The sequence below is a fragment of the Brachyhypopomus gauderio genome, chromosome 2 (genome assembly GCF_052324685.1).
Source record: "Brachyhypopomus gauderio isolate BG-103 chromosome 2, BGAUD_0.2, whole genome shotgun sequence".
NCBI classification, from domain to species: domain Eukaryota; kingdom Metazoa; phylum Chordata; class Actinopteri; order Gymnotiformes; family Hypopomidae; genus Brachyhypopomus; species Brachyhypopomus gauderio.
Window position 1 is genome coordinate 26,958,361 of NC_135212.1, and position 17,844 is coordinate 26,976,204.

General features: G+C 39.2%; 1 protein-coding gene and 1 long non-coding RNA gene across 3 annotated transcripts; both read right to left on the reverse strand.

Annotated features, from left to right (window-relative positions):
• Positions 1 to 1,053: 1,053 nt before the first annotated feature.
• On the reverse strand, positions 1,054 to 16,799 carry gcsha (glycine cleavage system protein H (aminomethyl carrier), a). The gene is made up of 5 exons (XM_076992634.1): positions 16,145 to 16,799; positions 15,410 to 15,489; positions 14,821 to 14,884; positions 2,321 to 2,452; positions 1,054 to 1,766 (listed from the first exon to the last, which is right to left on the reverse strand). The coding sequence occupies exons 1-5, from the start codon at positions 16,293 to 16,295 to the stop codon at positions 1,669 to 1,671; spliced, it is 525 nt and encodes a 174-aa protein (XP_076848749.1). The 5' UTR covers positions 16,296 to 16,799; the 3' UTR covers positions 1,054 to 1,668.
• LOC143496485 (uncharacterized) lies at positions 6,970 to 14,814 on the reverse strand. 2 transcript variants are annotated; one of them, XR_013125611.1, is made up of 3 exons: positions 14,282 to 14,814; positions 8,026 to 8,076; positions 6,970 to 7,928 (listed from the first exon to the last, which is right to left on the reverse strand). It is a non-coding gene; the product is annotated as an uncharacterized LOC143496485 (long non-coding RNA). The 2 variants fall into 2 exon arrangements; XR_013125610.1 differs by lacking the exon at positions 14,282 to 14,814 and having other exon boundaries at positions 8,026 to 12,225.
• Positions 16,800 to 17,844: the final 1,045 nt, after the last annotated feature.

Below are 17,844 nucleotides of genomic sequence, written 5' to 3' on the forward strand. Positions count from 1 at the left end.
CACCGTTTTTTCAAGTTCTTCCTGGATGAAGAATTAACGGCGTTTTAGTGATCGGATGAATACTCACGTGTAACACCCAAGACGGACCGGACCTCTCAAAGCACTTTCGGGGGTGATGACGGACTTTAATGCAAGTGTAAACGGAATGTATCTTAATGTATCCGCAGATTGGAAATGTGCCTGCCTGCTGACTACTAAAGTTAAAGCGGCTGTCAAATAAACTCTTCTCCTGCTCCTAAGTGCAGGCATTTGTTCCCTTACGGGTTCTGCTTTGACAGCGTATAATACAATACGGGCACCGGCCCGTAGAGGAACTCTATTTACAAGCAGGTTTCAGAAAGGAAAAGGGAAGCGATATTTGGGTTTGGAGGGGGGCATTTTAGTTAAAAGTGTAAAAGGAATCCGGTCAGAGCTAATCCAGATACAAACTTGATATGAGACACATTAATTGTATGTCTCATATTTGTCTCATATTTGTCTCATATGTCTCATATATGTCTCGGTATTTTTGACGAACGTCTTGAAAGCAGAAACTGAATGGGGGGTCAAATGTTTGCAGGCAAAAACTTGATATGAACATACAAGTCTATATAAAAAAACCTGCTACTACCATCATGGTTTATTGTATATGAAAGCCGGACAAGGGATGTTGACTCGCAGTGAAATAAATCCACTGGTCCAATGGCATGTGTCGTCATGGCTCAGACATGTCCTCTGCATTTAGGGCTGCTGGGCTTGGCTGTCTCAAGCTAGAAGCAGCAGTCTACGGCTGCACAATTTCTATTAAATGTGTTTTAATAGAGTAAAAGAGTTTATAGCACTGGTTATCAGGAGCTCCTGTGGAACATTACAAAAAAGAACTCAAAACCTGGAATAGCCTACTACAAAAGCTAACTCAAAACTAGTCTTCCTGATTGAACATGCTGAAGTCCTTACAAGTCAACCAATCGTTTCCTCTGACAAAAAAAAAAAAAAAGAAAATTTTCAAAAGGATCATAAAGATTAGTAACACGACAATTTCAGTCATAAAAAAAAAAAAAAAAGAAAATGAGGTTGAGAAAATGGGTAATCATTTAATGAATGTTAATGCCCATCCACTCTACACATAAATGATTAAAGATCAGATCAACACCCGTTATCAACACATACATGAAGAAAGTCCCTCTCCTTTACAGGGCCTGCCATCCTAATTAAGTGGATGAGTGGCCGTGAGAGTCATCGTGCCATATTCTCTTCATACACCTCTCAACAGTTCACTAACATGGCACAGTGGCACATGGCAAGAGGTACTGAACAATTACTTCTAGTCTGGATAAAACACTTGGTTACTGTGTGTCCGAAAGTCTGAAATACGACCAATATATAAAAAAAAAACAACAAAAAGGGAAAAAAGTACCAAGGACACAGTGTGCAGTTCATAAATGTGGGTTAAACCAGATTCCCTCCCACATGGTGCCCTCCATGGTGTACTTAAAGAGTCTTTGGGGCCTTATGCACCAATTCTGATCTATCTAGGTCTATCTAAACTAAAGCAGCTACAATCAGAGAAATCAGTAGTGAAGAAACAGCGGGTCCACAGTAGACCACATTGTCTATGTCCCACTCACCCACAGGGACATTCATGTGCATATAAAACTCAGGCAAACACTAGTGGTTTCAAGTCAGTCACTAGTCATCTATAGATCTGATGTATTTCTCATAAGCAGCTTCGTCCATTAGAGCGTCCAGTTCCTCTGGTACTGATACTGTCATTTTTATCAGCCAGCCTGCACAGTACAAGAATAACACACTTGTTAGTGCTTAACAACATTAACGCATTCTAGCACTGCTTATGGTAATAACTTCCTCAAAATAATGGCTCACATAAAAATGTTAAATCCAGTCAAATACATATTACAAACAGCTACACAATTCAGTCAAATATATAAATATTACATAGTTTAATATCACAGGGAATCAGGAGTTTAATTCTCACCCTTCTAGGGTTGGACCAATAACACTATCGTCCATCATTAATGGCAGACAAACATCACAGTGTTGAGCTGCTGACCCCCCCCTGCACTTAAGCAAAATATTATCTAACCTTTTCTTTAAATAAAGGACACCGAACACTGTCACACAACCAGTTTTAAGTAACCGTCACATATGGACGCATGTATATATTTTAGTTGTTGCAGTGGCTCAATTAATTGTAATTTGTTTGAAAATCGTTGAAAACAATTATACTACACACCCCTGTCACCCAACCCTACACCCTACGCTCCTCCTTTCAAATGTGAGGTTATCCCAAACAGACGAGAACACAGTGTACTGATCTCACCGTCTTTGTAGCAAGACTTATTCACCAGTGCTGGGTTGTCAGAAAGGGCGTGGTTCACCTCAGTCACCTCCCCGGTTAAAGGTGAGTACAGCTCACTGGCAGCCTTCACGCTCTCCAGAGCACCAAACTCGTCTACACCCACACAAGCACAGACACGTGCACACGCCCATGGGATTAACAGTGAAACTTATGTGAATCTTCTCATATATATATGAGCAAGTCCCACTTAAGCTAGAAAGTGTTTGTTTAATAAAATGTAAAATTGTTGCTTCTTTTTCATTCTTCCATGTAGTGTGATGTGTCAAACATTACTGAGATTTATATCGCAGCTGTAGTACAAGGCTAAATGACTTCATGGTGTCTTGCTTCACCATATTATTATATAATAAACAGCAAAGCAAGCCTAGACAGCTCATTACATTGGGAATAAGTGTATTCTTTCTACATGTTTCATACCATTAGACTGGACTTGTACAAAATAAGTCTACATAGCAATAGATAGTCAGTCACACACACACACACACACACACACACACATACAGGTATACAGTGTTTATGAGGACAGCATGCAACCACCATGGTTTAGGAGGACACTGCTTTCCTCATACCCTATCAATGAAATATATATGTCAAATAATTCAGTTTGGATCCATTAAGATACATCCCACTTAAAATTTTGTTTGTGGATAATAAAATCATGTGAACTGAGCATCTGACTTTTTACAGGTTTGAGGGGACACAACAAAACATGGTTTGCAGGGACACACATGTTTACTAGGACTGTTTACATAAAACACACAAACACAAACTTGAAGGTGGATTACCAGGACAACATGGTTTACTAGGACTGTTTATATAAAATACACTAACACAAACCTGAAGGTGGATTACAAGGTCATATATGGTTTACTAGGACTGTACTATGGAATCATTCTTATTAATCAAAAGTATGTTGATAATACAAGTAAAAATCTTGTCAGTAAATTATTTACTTATTAATTTGTTACTTATAAATTCCTATATCATATTTTAATGTTTAATACAAAGGGGAGACTTTTTAAGTCTCCCCTTTGTATTGCAATTAATAAAATTACTTAATATCATATGTAACTTAATAAAAAAATAAAATAAAATCCATGCATTAAAATATTGTTTATCTCAATTTAAAACACATGGAAAAACATTTTATATTTGAGAAAACATTTATTTGTGAACAGATTTACATGTAAAAGTTTCTGAGAGTGTATTACAAAGTCAGTTTTTACAATTTCAATATTTTACTTTTTGCCCTGCAGCACATTGATTCCTTAATACATATGAATACTTTTACCCTGGCTTACAAATCTTTTGAAAATTCTTTAAAAACATCTTCAAAAAATCTTTAAAATCTTTAAAAAAAAATAATTATACAGTGGTATAAAACATTTAAAAAATGCCATCTAGCATGCAACATAAAAAAATGTATGACAGCATACCAGAACGTAATGCCAATCCAACAACTAACTTGAAATACTAACCTGGAAATAAACAAAACAGAAAAACACTTCGACAGTGGCTCCCTAACTGTATATCAGTATAACTCAAGGCTCCAGTTTAAGAACACCAAGTATGACTTCTCGAGAACCCTTACAAAAGAAGACTCCAAATATCAAGTACAAGCTCACGAGGCCCTTCCAAGAACCTACAGAACATTACATTTACTATATACAATACAATCACAACTATAAAAGTCTGCTATCAGTATAACTCAAGGCTCCAGTTTAAGAACCACTAAGTATGACTTCTCAAGAGCCCTTAAAAAAGAAAAGACTCCAAATGTCAAGTACAAGCTCATAAGGCCCTTCCAAGAACCTACAGAACATTACATTTACTAGATACAGTGGGGAAAATAAGTATTTAGTCAGTCACCAATTGTGCAAGTTCTCCCACTTAAAAAGATGAGAGAGGCCTGTAATTGACATCATAGGTAGACCTCAGCTATGAGAGACAAAATGTGAAAAAAAAAATTGAGAAAATCTTGTCTGACTTTTAAATAATTTATTTGCAAATAATGGTGGAAAATAAGTATTTGATTACCTACAAACAAGCAAGATTTCTGGCTGTCACAGACCTGTAACTTCTTTTTTAAGAGGCTCCTCTTTCCCCCACTCATTACCTGTAATAATGGCACCTGTTTGAAGTCGTTAACAGTATAAAAGACACCTGCCCACAACCTCAAACAGTCACACTCCAAACTCCACTATGGTGAAGACGAAAGAGCTGTCGGAGGACACCAGAAACCGAATTGTAGACCTGCACCAGGCTGGGAAGACTGAATCTGCAATAGGCAAGCAGCTTGGTGTGAAGAAATCTACTGTGGGAGCAATAATCAGAAAATGGAAGACCTACAAGACCACTACTAATCACCCTCGATCTGGGGCTCCACGCAAGATCTCAGCCCGTGGGGTCAAAATGATCACAAGAACGATAAGGAAAAATCCCAGAACCACAAGGGGGGATCTAGTGAATGACCTGCAGAAAGCTGGGACCAACGTTACAAAGGCTACCATCAGCAACACACTACGACGCCAGGGACTCAGATCTTGCAGTGCTAGACGTGTCCCCCTGCTTAAGCCAGTTCATATCCAGGCACGTCTGAAGTTTGCTAGAGAGCGTTTGGATGTTCCAGAAGAGTATTGGGAGAATGTCATATGGTCAGATGAAACCAAAGTAGAACTATTTGGTAAAAACACAACTCGTCGTGTTTGGAGGACAGTGAATGCTGAGTTGCATCCAAAGAACACCATACCAACTGTCAAGCATGGGGGTGGCAACATCATGCTTTGGGGCTGTTTCTCTGCAAAGGGACGACTGGTCCGTGTACATGAAAGAATGAATGGGGCCAAACCTCCTTCCATCAGCAAGGGCAATGAAGATGAAACGTGGCTGGGTCTTTCAGCATGACAATGATCCCAAGCACACTGCCAGGGCAACAAAGGAGTGGCTTCATAAGAAACATTTCAAAGTCCTGGAGTGGCCTAGCCAGTCTCCCAATCTCAACCCCATCGAAAACCTTTAGAGGGAGTTAAAAGTCCGTGTTGCCCGCCGACAGCCCCAAAACATCACTGCTCTAGAGGAGATCTGCATGGAGGAATGGGCCAACATACCAGCAACAGTGTGTGCCAACCTTGTGAAGACTTACAGAAAACGTTTGACCTCTGTCATTGCCAACAGAGGATATACAACAAAGTATTGAGATGAACTTTTGTTATTGACCAAATACTTATTTTCCACCATTATTTGCAAATAAATTCTTTAAAAGTCAGACAAAATGATTTTCTAAATTTTTTTTCACATTTTGTCTCTTATAGTTGAGGTCTACCTATGATGTCAATTACCGGCCTCTCTCATCTTTTTAAGTGGGAGAACTTGCACAATTGGTGACTGACTAAATACTTATTTTCCCCACTGTACAATATAAATCACAACTATAAAAGTCTGCTATCAGTATAACTCAAGGCTCCAGTTTAAGAACCACTAAGTATGACTTCTTGAGAGCCCTTACAAAAGAAAAGACTCCAAATGTCAAGTACAAGCTTATAAGGCCCTTCCAAGAACCTACAGAACATTACAAGCTCATATGGTCCTCTTTAAAGCAAACTACAAACTCAGAACACCCTATTTAAAAATGGGGGTGTAAAAACTCATAAGGTCCTATAAATGAAAAGAACCTACAATGCATAGTGATGTACATACTCATAAAGCATGGGTTAAAGCAAGAAATTTTCATTTGACTGAAAATTTTTCCTGGCAAAAGACAATGCCAGCAACTACTGAAAATGTGGTGTAGTTGGGACACAGCCTCTTTTGCCTAATTCTACACAATAAACACATTTATAAAGTATATTTATCTAAACAGCCTGTGTAAGGAGAGAAGAGATAATCTATGAAGCGACAAAATGCAACACCTGAACAATAAATATACATAAATGTTTATTTAATGGGAGTTTTCTGGGGGTCCTCTTCCAGAAAATTATTTAAAGATCAAGTCAAATTTAGTGAATCCTGGTGAGTTTTAAAAGGTATGAAGTTCTCTTGTTTTTATCAGATTCACTATCGCATAAACACAAGCAGTAAGATTACCTGCTTTAAGTAGGTATGTTACAAAAAATTAAATGTCCAAAAATGGCAAATTAAATCACACCACTGGATAGAGATTTTAAATACAAACAGAACAAAACCATCCATGTTAAGCCTGGTTTAAGCCTTGAAAGTATAAACCAGGCTTAAGCCTATGTGTCTATGTATACACATTTGTGGGTAACATCTATTTTGGGTATTTTTTATCGCTTCATGTAGTACCTGGTGTATCTGAAACTTAATTTCAGATAGAAATTCCTCAAATGCGTCCATTCTACTAGCGCGGCTCGCGCAAATTTACAAAATTCGAGAGGTGCACGACCTCAGGAATCCACTGCACGCGAGGCGCTCGCGCACGGGCGGAGCCACAGCGATGACGTCATTTTCGCCGCGCGGACCCTCGCGCCGCGTCAAGTATAGGCGCGAGCGGCGCGAGGGTCCGCGCTTCAGCGCAATGAACAAAGTCATGTTTGTTGGGGTCATACACCTTAACAAGGTGGAATTAAAGCACTTGTACGTCACTTTCAAGGTCCATTTCAACACGTTTTCAACGTTAAATTTATTTAAGTTAAATATTTCTACATATATTTGAAATCATTCGCTTTTTATCACATTATTTAATGGTTGTTTATTTTCAAAACGCCCAATCTTAACGTCTTCACGTTGTCTCATGTTTCGTCCTGGAATTACAAGAAAACTGTTCAATCAGACAGATTGTTGTGAAACGAAGTAGTTACAATTTCAAGCATTTTAAAGTACTTTAGCCTAAATTCCAGCACTTTTCAAACCTGAAACACAAAGCAACATTAATTTTTGTCAGGTAAATGTTCATTCCTGTTTTTGAGGGGTGTTTCTTTATACTACCACATATCGTTTCAGACAACACTGTAAAAAGATTGTGACGCGGCAAGTAGCCTCTGCCGTTCGCGCATGTTTAGCGCGAGGTGTACGGAGTCGCGCGCTAGGGTCAGGCAGGAGGGAGGTCACTTTTCTACGTAATGTCCGAAAATCAGAAGGCGGAATGACCGCAAGTCAATCAAATTACACCGCCGTCATCCATCCAGCGCTGCTGAGCGCCAGTGAGAGGATCATATTTCGGCCACAAAACAGATAGCACGCGCGTGTGTGTTGTTTATTATGATTTGACGGATTTTTTCCCCAAAAAAATCAAATGACGGAAATCCGTCGTAGTGACGGAGAACTTTAACCCATGTCATAAAGCCTTATTAAAGGCACCTACAGCAGATAGTGAGTTATTTAAGTGGAGCACCCTTGTAATATAATCCCTTGTTACGTACAAAATCTCTAATATTTTGAACTGTCCGTGTCTCCAGAATTGGGTGTTCTGCCTTTCTGCAAGCATCACATTCTATTAAAGAAGCTAACTTCCCATTCCTGGTGTGCCGCCCAAAATGTGTCATGACGGCTTTGACATCCGTGGTGGTCCAAGGCTTCTTTGTGTAGGCCCTTTTCCTTTTTCTGACGAGCTCTATTATAAATAATTAATACAGTTTAATAGGATTTTTAAACAGTCATTAAGAAATAAACATGCACAAATAAAATAGAGTGAACATCAAAAATCCTACCATTATTGCCTGCAACAGAAGTCTCAGTAGTGTCTGCGCCAACATTTTCACCTAAACAGTACATTTCAGAAATCGTTTTTGCAATAGTTTGATAACGTGCACAATTCTAAACATATGTAGAGCTATAATCCATCCTTGTACTACAGCCCTCAAAACATTAATTCCTTAATACATATGAATACTTGAACATAACAAAAGAACTGACTGTTTTAATGGCACAGCATTACAAGTATAGGACATATTTTATTGTATTATAATTTAGCAATAAACATTGGAAAACTTTAAAGTTTCTTTTAGGAATATTATCTTATGGAGCAGGACTGAAGGGAACGTTGTAGTGTAGCCTGGTGAAGGCCTCTGGCTTTGGGAAGGTTTCTGGCTTGGAGAACCTGACAGATACCTTTAGATTGAGGACCCCAGTGGAGCCCTTTGACTTAAGAATCACAGCAAAGGCCTCACACTGAAAAATGGCAGATGAAGCTGGCAGTTTGGGAAGGCAGCTGTGGTATGTTGGAGGTATCTAGCTTGTGTAGCTCAGTAGGGGCCTCTGACTTGAGAAGCTTGCACTGTGACGAACGTGACTTGTATGGCTGGAGGCTTGTGGATCAGTGATGATAAAGACACTACAGCAGAGGTCTCAGACCTAGGGATTGGAAGCCCAATGGAAGATTGGTGAAACTTGGAGGGTCCTTTGGCTTGGGAGTAGTGGTGGAGGCTAGTTGCTTCTGAGCCTGTTTGACATGAGGTGAAGACCCTGGGCAGCGATAGATTAAGAGGTGACTTTTTCAGTCAGGGAGCGCCTGGCTTGAGGAGCCTAGAGGTGTCTTTTAGCTTTTGGTGTATCTGAGGCCTAGAGCTTCGGGAGTCAGGTAGGGGACTCTGGCTTGGGGAACCTAGTGGGGCACCTGGTTTGGGGATACAGTGTTGCTTAAGGAGCCCAACCATGGCCTGACAGTACCTGAAGTCCCAGAACAGCCACAGGCTGATTAATGTTAGAATTAATCAAAGTGGTGATGTCCTCCATTTTGAAGGGAAACAGAAGCAACAACAATGTCAACTGCAGGTAAGGAGACTTCAGGCCTGGTCTTCTGACTAGTAAACCCTTGTTCCAAGCTCTAGGAAGTCCGGTGAAAGCTTGGAAAGTTCAGTGGAGGGCTCTAGTTTCTGGATGCCTCAGTAGAGGCCTGTGACGCAACGTAAAAACAGGGAAACAGGAACACTACATGTTCTCTACTAAATGCAAGACAGAGGCCAGTTCCTCAGCCAGAGGAACATGCACATACTGCTGATGTGATGGACCAGAGATGGGACAAGACAGATTCAGAAACAGGAGGTTGAAGACCCACTGAGCAGGAAGCAGGGAAGCTGGCTGAGTCAAAGATCTGTTGATTAAGTTGCTAGGACTGGAATAAGCCCCAGATCAGCCAGACAAATCACATAGGCATTTAACAGTAGAGAATAGAATGTCATCTCAGAACACACTACAGAACTCTCTGCTGGACTCCAGCAGAACCAGGGTGCAGATGATGTCCAAGAAGAATAAGAGTGTCTTCAGTAGACAAAGAAGCATTGGGACATAACTATTGATCTCTATTATTTAATTTTTGTCTTTTTGTTCTAACAGCCCTTCTGTTTCAGGACTCAAGTATTTAGTGTATTGGTATTTGTTCATGATTCTGTATGTGTACATTTAGTTATGATTTACAGTTTTTGACGACTGCTAACATGCGTTTCCAAATACTTGTGATACATTGTCAAAACACTAAACACAACAACACATTGACCTCACACAAATAGCCAAATAGTAAATATCGTGTTCAAAAGCGCATTTTCTTAACTAAATAACAACTCTGCATTTCACAATGCAAACAACTTTGTTAAAACACCTGAACCTGGTTCAGTATCCAATCATTCTTTCAAACACTAGCACATATTCTCTTTTCGAGATGAACATAGTCAATCACTGCACAACCACTGTAAAAAAACTAACATTTGATGGCAATACAGAAACAGTATTACATGTAATGTTTTACCCTCTCCCAGCAAACAACAGACATTTTACAGTAACTTCTGTTGTTTTCTTAGTCAGTTCATTTTTACTGTAATCCGCTTCATTTGGACTTTTTTTTCAAATGTGTGCATTTTTGGCAACATACTGTCTACACAATGAGTGATATTTACTGTTAGGTACTATATGGAATGTAGATTAGACAAAAAAGGAGTCAGTAACAGTTTTGCAGTAAAGGGTATATTTTACTGTATTAGGGACATTACTGTAAATTGTGGCCTAACCCAAAAAATAATTATCGTAATTGTAAACATAATTAGCCATGGTCCCATATGTGTAAAAATACACATATACAAAAAAAGCCACACAAGGGGGAAAAACAGAATATAAAACTGAACAGTCTTGTTAGGTCTAATCTAAACGGCCTTCAGCAGTTGGCCACATGTTTTCATCCACATCACATCTGATGTTGGCCCTTGCCATGGACCTGGGAAAGAAAAGCTTGGTATGTCTTATTCACCCCTGGCAGTCTTCAGCTGAAATGTCTCTGCAGTCGGGATCTATTGCATCCAGGAGGGACATTTGGTCATGGGGCCGATGATCATACGCCTTCCACCTCCAGACTAAAAAAAGTTCCTTAGTGGGGTTGAGGAAAGGCGAGTAGGGTGGGAGGAAAAGGGACATCACTCTTGGATGGTCTATAAACCAGTTTGTGATGACATGAGAATGCTACATTGTCCCATCACAAATGTCCTGGTGTTTCCTCCCACCTGTTCCATTTCTGCTTCTGGAACCAGTTGTTGGTAGAGTTCATTCAAAAATCAAAGAAGGAGGTCACTGTTATAGGGACCAATCTGGCATTTGTGAAGGACCAAACCAGCACTTGAGATTGCAGGACAAATCGTTATATTTGCTCCTCTCTGACCCGGTACATTACTGTACTTCATTTTATTTCATTGATCTATATGTGCAAAAAATGTGTACAACAGTAATAACTTTTCAGTTGCCTTTGTTTTTGCAGAACTTGGCATTTTATACAATATTTAAGGTTTTGAACCTTAGGTTTTCATTTTTGGCATGCTGTGTACAAGCAATTGTAAATAAGACAAAAACGATCCAGAATTTTGTTATTGGATAACCTTGTGTGTATAGAAAATTTAAGCATTATAAAAACATGTAAAATGACTGCATTTTGTGCCATAACAACATGAATTGAACTAATAGTATAGCCACTGAAAACTGCTGTTGTGTTCACTGTGTTTGGAGTTTTGAAAATGTGACTACAGATTGGACAAACGCAGCTTAGCAGTCGTCAAAAACTGTAAAGGGACATGATTTCTATTTCAGGACTCAAGTATTTAGTGTATTGGTATTTGTTCATGATTTTGTATGTGTACATTTAGTCATGGTTTAAAGGGACATGATTTCTATATCGGGTCATGTATTTAGTGTCTTGCTGTTTGATTATGTCTGCCATCTTTGTACATTTATGTACACATACAGAATTATGAACAAATACCAATACACTAAATAATTGAGGCCTGAAACAGAAATCATGTCCCTTTAAACCATAACTAAATGTACACATATACACAATTAAGGACAAATACCAAGACAATAAATAGTTGTCACGATATAGCTACTATCATCCCCTGTGAACCATATATAAATTTACAAAGATGTCAGTCATAACCAACAGCAAGACACTAAATACTTGAGTCCTGAAATAGAAATCATGTCCCTTTAAACCATAACTAAATGTACACATACAGAATCATGAACAAATACCAATACACTAAATAATTGAGGCCTGAAACAGAAATCATGTCCTTTTAAACCATAACTAAATACAGAATCATGAACAAATACCAATACATTAAATAATTGAGGCCTGAAACAGAAATCATGTCCCTTTAAACCATAACTAAATGTACACATACAGAATCATGAACAAATACCAATACACTAAATCAGGGGTGGCCAACCCGCGGCTCGCGAGCCGCATGCGGCTCTTTGCCTGGTTTCATGCGGCTCCCCAGCCGGTCCGCGGGCTCACCTGCACAAACGGGGCGACACACTGCTACATTTTCGTGGTGCGCGGTTAGTTTACAAGCCTAGCGAGCCGCTAATACTTTTAAAACCGTCGTAGTGGAAAACACGCATTTGACTGTCTTCACAGCTAATAATATGCACTCGCCACCCCCCCCCCCCCCCCCCCCGCCCGCCCCCGCCCGCCCCGCTCAACAGATTACACTCGCCCATGTACGATGTGGCTCTTTGCTGTAACACAGTAAGAAAAGTGGCTCTTGGTCTATGACGGGTTGGCCACCCCTGCACTAAATAATTGAGGCCTGAAACAGAAATCATGTCCCTTTAAACCATAACTAAATGTACACATATACACAATTAAGGACAAATACCAAGACACTAAATAGTTGTCACGATATAGCTACTATCATCCCCTGTGAACCATATATAAATGTACAAAGATGTCAGTCATAACCAACAGCAAGACACTAAATACATGACCCGATATAGAAATCATGTCCTTTTAAACCATAACTAAATGTACACATACAGAATTATGAACAAATACCAATACACTAAATAATTGAGGCCTGAAACAGAAATCATGTCCCTTTAAACCATAACTAAATGTACACATACAGAATCATGAACAATTACCAATACACTAAATAATTGAGGCCTGAAACAGAAATCATGTCCCTTTAAACCATAACTAAATGTACACATACAGAATCATGAACAATTACCAATACACTAAATAATTGAGGCCTGAAACAGAAATCATGTCCCTTTAAACCATAACTAAATGTACACATACAGAATCATGAACAATTACCAATACACTAAATAATTGAGGCCTGAAACAGAAATCATGTCCCTTTAAACCATAACTAAATGTACACATACAGAATCATGAACAAATACCAATACACTAAATAATTGAGGCCTGAAACATAAATCATGTCCCTTTAAACCATGACTAAATTTACACATATTATAGAGAATCAGAAACAAATACCAATACACAAAATACTTGAGTCCTGAAACAGAAATCATGTCCCTTTAAACCATAACTAAATGTACACATATACACAATTAAGGACAAATACCAAGACACTAAATAGTTGTCACGATATAGCTACTATCATCCCCTGTGAACCATATATAAATGCACAATGATGTCAGTCATAACCAACAGCAAGACACTAAATACTTGAGTCCTGAAATAGAAATCATGTCCCTTTAAAACATAACTAAATGTACACATATGTGGATCTGAGGTAAATAAACTGGATATTTTTTTTCGGCGTGAGATATCGGAAGTGTGGCGTGAGAGCGTGTGAAAACGGTCAAATGCGTGTGTCTCACGCTCAATGCGTGAGAGTTGGCAACCCTGCGTGATGTTTTAGAAAGCAAATTAGCAACGCGATCATAATGCTAATTTCCGCTAGCGACCCTATTGGATTTCCAATATAACATTAGCATCAAGCTAATTGTGCCATATAATTTCTTAGCTATTCACACCAGCACAGTACAAAACACAATATAGAATGAGTAGCTCTAGCCTGCTGTTTAGATCACAAACATTTATCAGTGCTTTGATGCTTCTACATGAGAAAGTATGCTATACGTGATGTTTTAGAAAGCAAATTAGCAACGTGATTATAATGCTAATTTCCGCTAGCGACCCTATGGGATTTCCAATATAACATTAGCATCAAGCTAATTGTGCCATATAATTTCTTAGCTATTCACACCAGCACAGTACAAAACATAATATAGAATGAGTAGCTCTAGCCTGCTGTTTAGATCACAAACATTTATCAGTGCTTTGATGCTCCAACATGAGAAAGTATGCTGTACGTGATGTTTTAGAAACCAAATTAGCAACGCGATTATAATGCTAATTTCCGCTAGCGACCCTACGGAATTTCCAATATAACATTAGCATGGAGGCATAGAGGCCCGTTCTCTCCTTTAACGAGTCAGCGACAGACCACACCGCCACACGCACAGCGATGATCACAGCTGCTTATGAGAGTGCGCGTTTATCTGTCACCGTACCTGTTTTTATGATTTTAATTGTTTTGAATGAATGCTTGTTTTGTCATCGTAAACATATATTAAACGTCAGACGTCATGTGGATGGCCCAATATGACAAATATGTGTATTCCCCACATGGCATGAAATATAGGAAATAATACAAACAAATTACTTACTTTTAAATTCTGTGATCCTGCCCCTCCGTGAAGATCCTGCCTCTGTGAAAATCCTCCTCTTTCACGGGAAAAAATGATGCCTTCGTTCCGCGAGGAAATTGGTTACATTGTTTCGCGGGAAATGTTGTAAAAATTCCCGCCAAATTGTGTAATACTTCTATACCATTCATTGGTTTCAGAGGACATCATTGTAACACACATACACATTGTGGTATAAAAGGACATTTTTTGGAAACTCCAAAAATCTCTTGGGGATTCTTAATCCTGTAAAGCGCTTTGTGACAACATGTGTTGTGAAAAGCGCTATACAAATATATTTGATTTGATTTGATTATATTTATTTAAGTCAGAAAACAACATTCATGCTCTCGGAATTACAAGGACACTTGGGATGTCCTTGTATACCTGGGTGTCCTTGTAAGGCTGGTCAGTAACCTTGTTTTTAGTCTTTGTAAACCATATAGACACACACACACACACACACACACACACACACACACACACACACACACACACACACACACACACTCAAATCTTACCTGACTGGGACAGCTTTGTACCAACATCAGGGAGACCACAGTAGACGACGTCACCCAGGGCCTCCTGAAAGGCACCACAGCACAAGATGTTACACATATGACATCTGTACCAAAGGATTCACTTCAGAAGAATCCCCCATTCCCTGTACGTGTCAAAGAGTGGACTTTCTGAAGCTGTGTTGGTGGGTTTTTTTTTTTTTTTTTGATGAATGCATGTTTTAAACGTGCACTTATGCAAAAATATAGTTCTTCTGTTGTATTTATGTATTTGAGGTTATTTTAGTATTTACAGGACTGACATGCAGAAAGCTTTTAGTAGGTTACAGCTACAGTGCATCATCAAGGACTACAGTTGGAACTTTTACAGACAAGACCCAATGTAGCCATATCCTCACCACTACTGAAACTGTGTGGCAACGTTTGTACAGGGAACAGAACAAATATAAAAAAGAAAAAGAAAAAAGAAACTTGGATTCTAGTTTACAGGACCAACCTGGGGTGGCTATGAATTTTGAATAGTACTGCATGCATTTAATAAATAGCAGTTATGCAAATTGGAGAATATTAAACCAGTGACAGGTCCACCCACCTGAGCAAAATGACTGATGCCCACAGTACCAACGCCATCCTCCACTCGCACCCACTCATGTTTATCTGTGTACTTCAGTGCTGCAGAGAGAAATACACACGTTGCAACTGAAGATGTAGGAGCAGGAGAAGGTATCGAGAAAGACGTTTGATAACCATACAACCATACTTTCAGTTTAAACAGTGCTAAGTACTACGTTGGTGCAGTAAGAGCTGATTCCCAGACCAGGAACCGGACCTCTAGTATCAATGAACACATGCTGCCATAGATGAGGATAACACATAATTAGTACTCCATACAATATAATAGTTAAAAAGTTAGAGATGGTAAAGCAAAACAAACCGCAAACCTACAAACCCCTTTCAGCATGCCGACCAAATAAAAACTGTAGCTAATAGATTATGACTTTACACGACCTCTTCATTTGTACGTGATGAGCAGGCGGGCGGCGCGTTGCAGTACAGTCCGCCCTGGGAGCCAAGCAGCTGCCTAGCTAACTGCTACAAGGTTCAGAGTCAGCTCCTTGTGTGTTGGATGCGTCCATTTCACAAATGGATGATCGTCCATTTCACCTTCGATAACCAGCATCATGGCAAACACCAGCCAATTATATAAAAAGATGCTGGTCCTTCATATTAGTTACTTAACTAGATAACGCGTTAGGAACCAAAAGTTCACTAAAAAGTTTCTAGCTCTCCAAGTAATGATCGCGAATGCAGCCAAGGTTTCTCATACCTGTACAAAAGCGCGGAGTTATCGACAGGTCCCTTTTAAAACACGACCTTGCCGGCACGAGTGCTGGAGACGGAATATGTGCAGGGGGACGCTGCGCGAGCGCGTACGTGAGGTTGGCACGAGCACAGCGCAGCACAACACGCGCCGCCATCTTCTCCTGTGACGTCGAAAGCAGCCGACTGCACGCGACGCGCCTCGCTCGGGTCACTCTGGATGCACTGCGTGGATTTCTGTGCTGCACGCCACAGCGGTGCAGCTTTGAAGTCCTATAGGTACTGAACGAAATAGTCGCGAAATAGAAGCACTTGCGCAATAAAGGCAAGACTGGTTTTCCCAGATCAACTTGGGAACCGTGTTGTTTGTTTTTTTTTTTCTTTTTTGCGGTTTACTGGTTTTGAAAAATAGGCCTGTTTCTAAATAGGCGTTGTGAACGTTTGCTATTAATTAAGAAGTAAATAAATGTTACGTGCTGAGCAAAAAAAAAAAAACAAGAAATAAATTCTAAAACAGTCATACGTAAAGCTAAGCTATCTTTCTTTCAGCGCATCACAGCTAATTTTGCATAACCATACTTGCAGAAAGAGAAAATTTAACACATTCTATTTTTGAATATCTCATTGGGAGTGGAAACGTAACTGTCGGTACTGAGCATATGATGTCTCCGACTCAGGCAGCAGCACCTGTAAGACTAGCAACATAATATGCACTAATTAAATCCAATAGTAATTAATGACAAACCAATCACTACCATGATAACAAAATGAGTGCTTTGTATTGTAAAAACGTTCTGTTCTGAATTTAATCATGTCTTGAAGACAAACTCTACAATTTGTTGAAGAAACCTGTTTGAAATACTTTTTTTCTAGACATTAGGGTCTAATCTCTCAAACAGCAAATGGCAAAAGTATTTTTTTTATCTCAAGTGGTCTGGATAAATGTGATTTCATGAACAGGACTTAAGTGTTGTTTTAAGGTCTCAGGAAAAATCTAAAGACATCTCATAATAGGAGGTCTGCGTTCCTCTGTTCTCCTGTAGATAATATCTCCTCTAGCATCAAATCCTCTGGAGTACTTTTACCAGATAACATGGGCAGAGGATTTATTGTATTATTATAGAACACCATCTATCTCTAACCTCAGAATACAGAAAAGGCATCATACAAAGGAATGGATGTTATGATAAAAACATCTAGGCTTACCTCCAGGAACCTGAGCAACATCCTGTTCTTCTGTACATCTTGTGTACATATATGCACATAGATATCTATCAGTTATCATCTTTAGTGCATGACTATACAGATGGTGTGCCATAGGCTTAGTTGGTTGAAAACATGTTGTTGAAAATGTGGACTGTAGGTCATGGACAACACATGGCACAACTGCAACTTTAACCTCAGTTAATTTTGGAACCTTTTTGTATATTATATAAAATGTTATTAATTAAACAGGTAAACTTTTTAGGCCTGTTTCAGGAACACATTCGACTCTATACTGTGTAATGCTTTATTTATATTACAGGAAGCAAGGTGCTGTAATAACTCTTATACATTATGTTAGGGTCCAAATTGATTTTATTTTAAGTAACCTGTTAAACATCTGTAATGTAATGGTCTGCAACACGAGCAATGTTAGTTTTAAACCTTTGCAAAAAAAAAAAAAGATTAAAAGAACTCCTTCACCAAAGAGTGGCTTCTCACTGC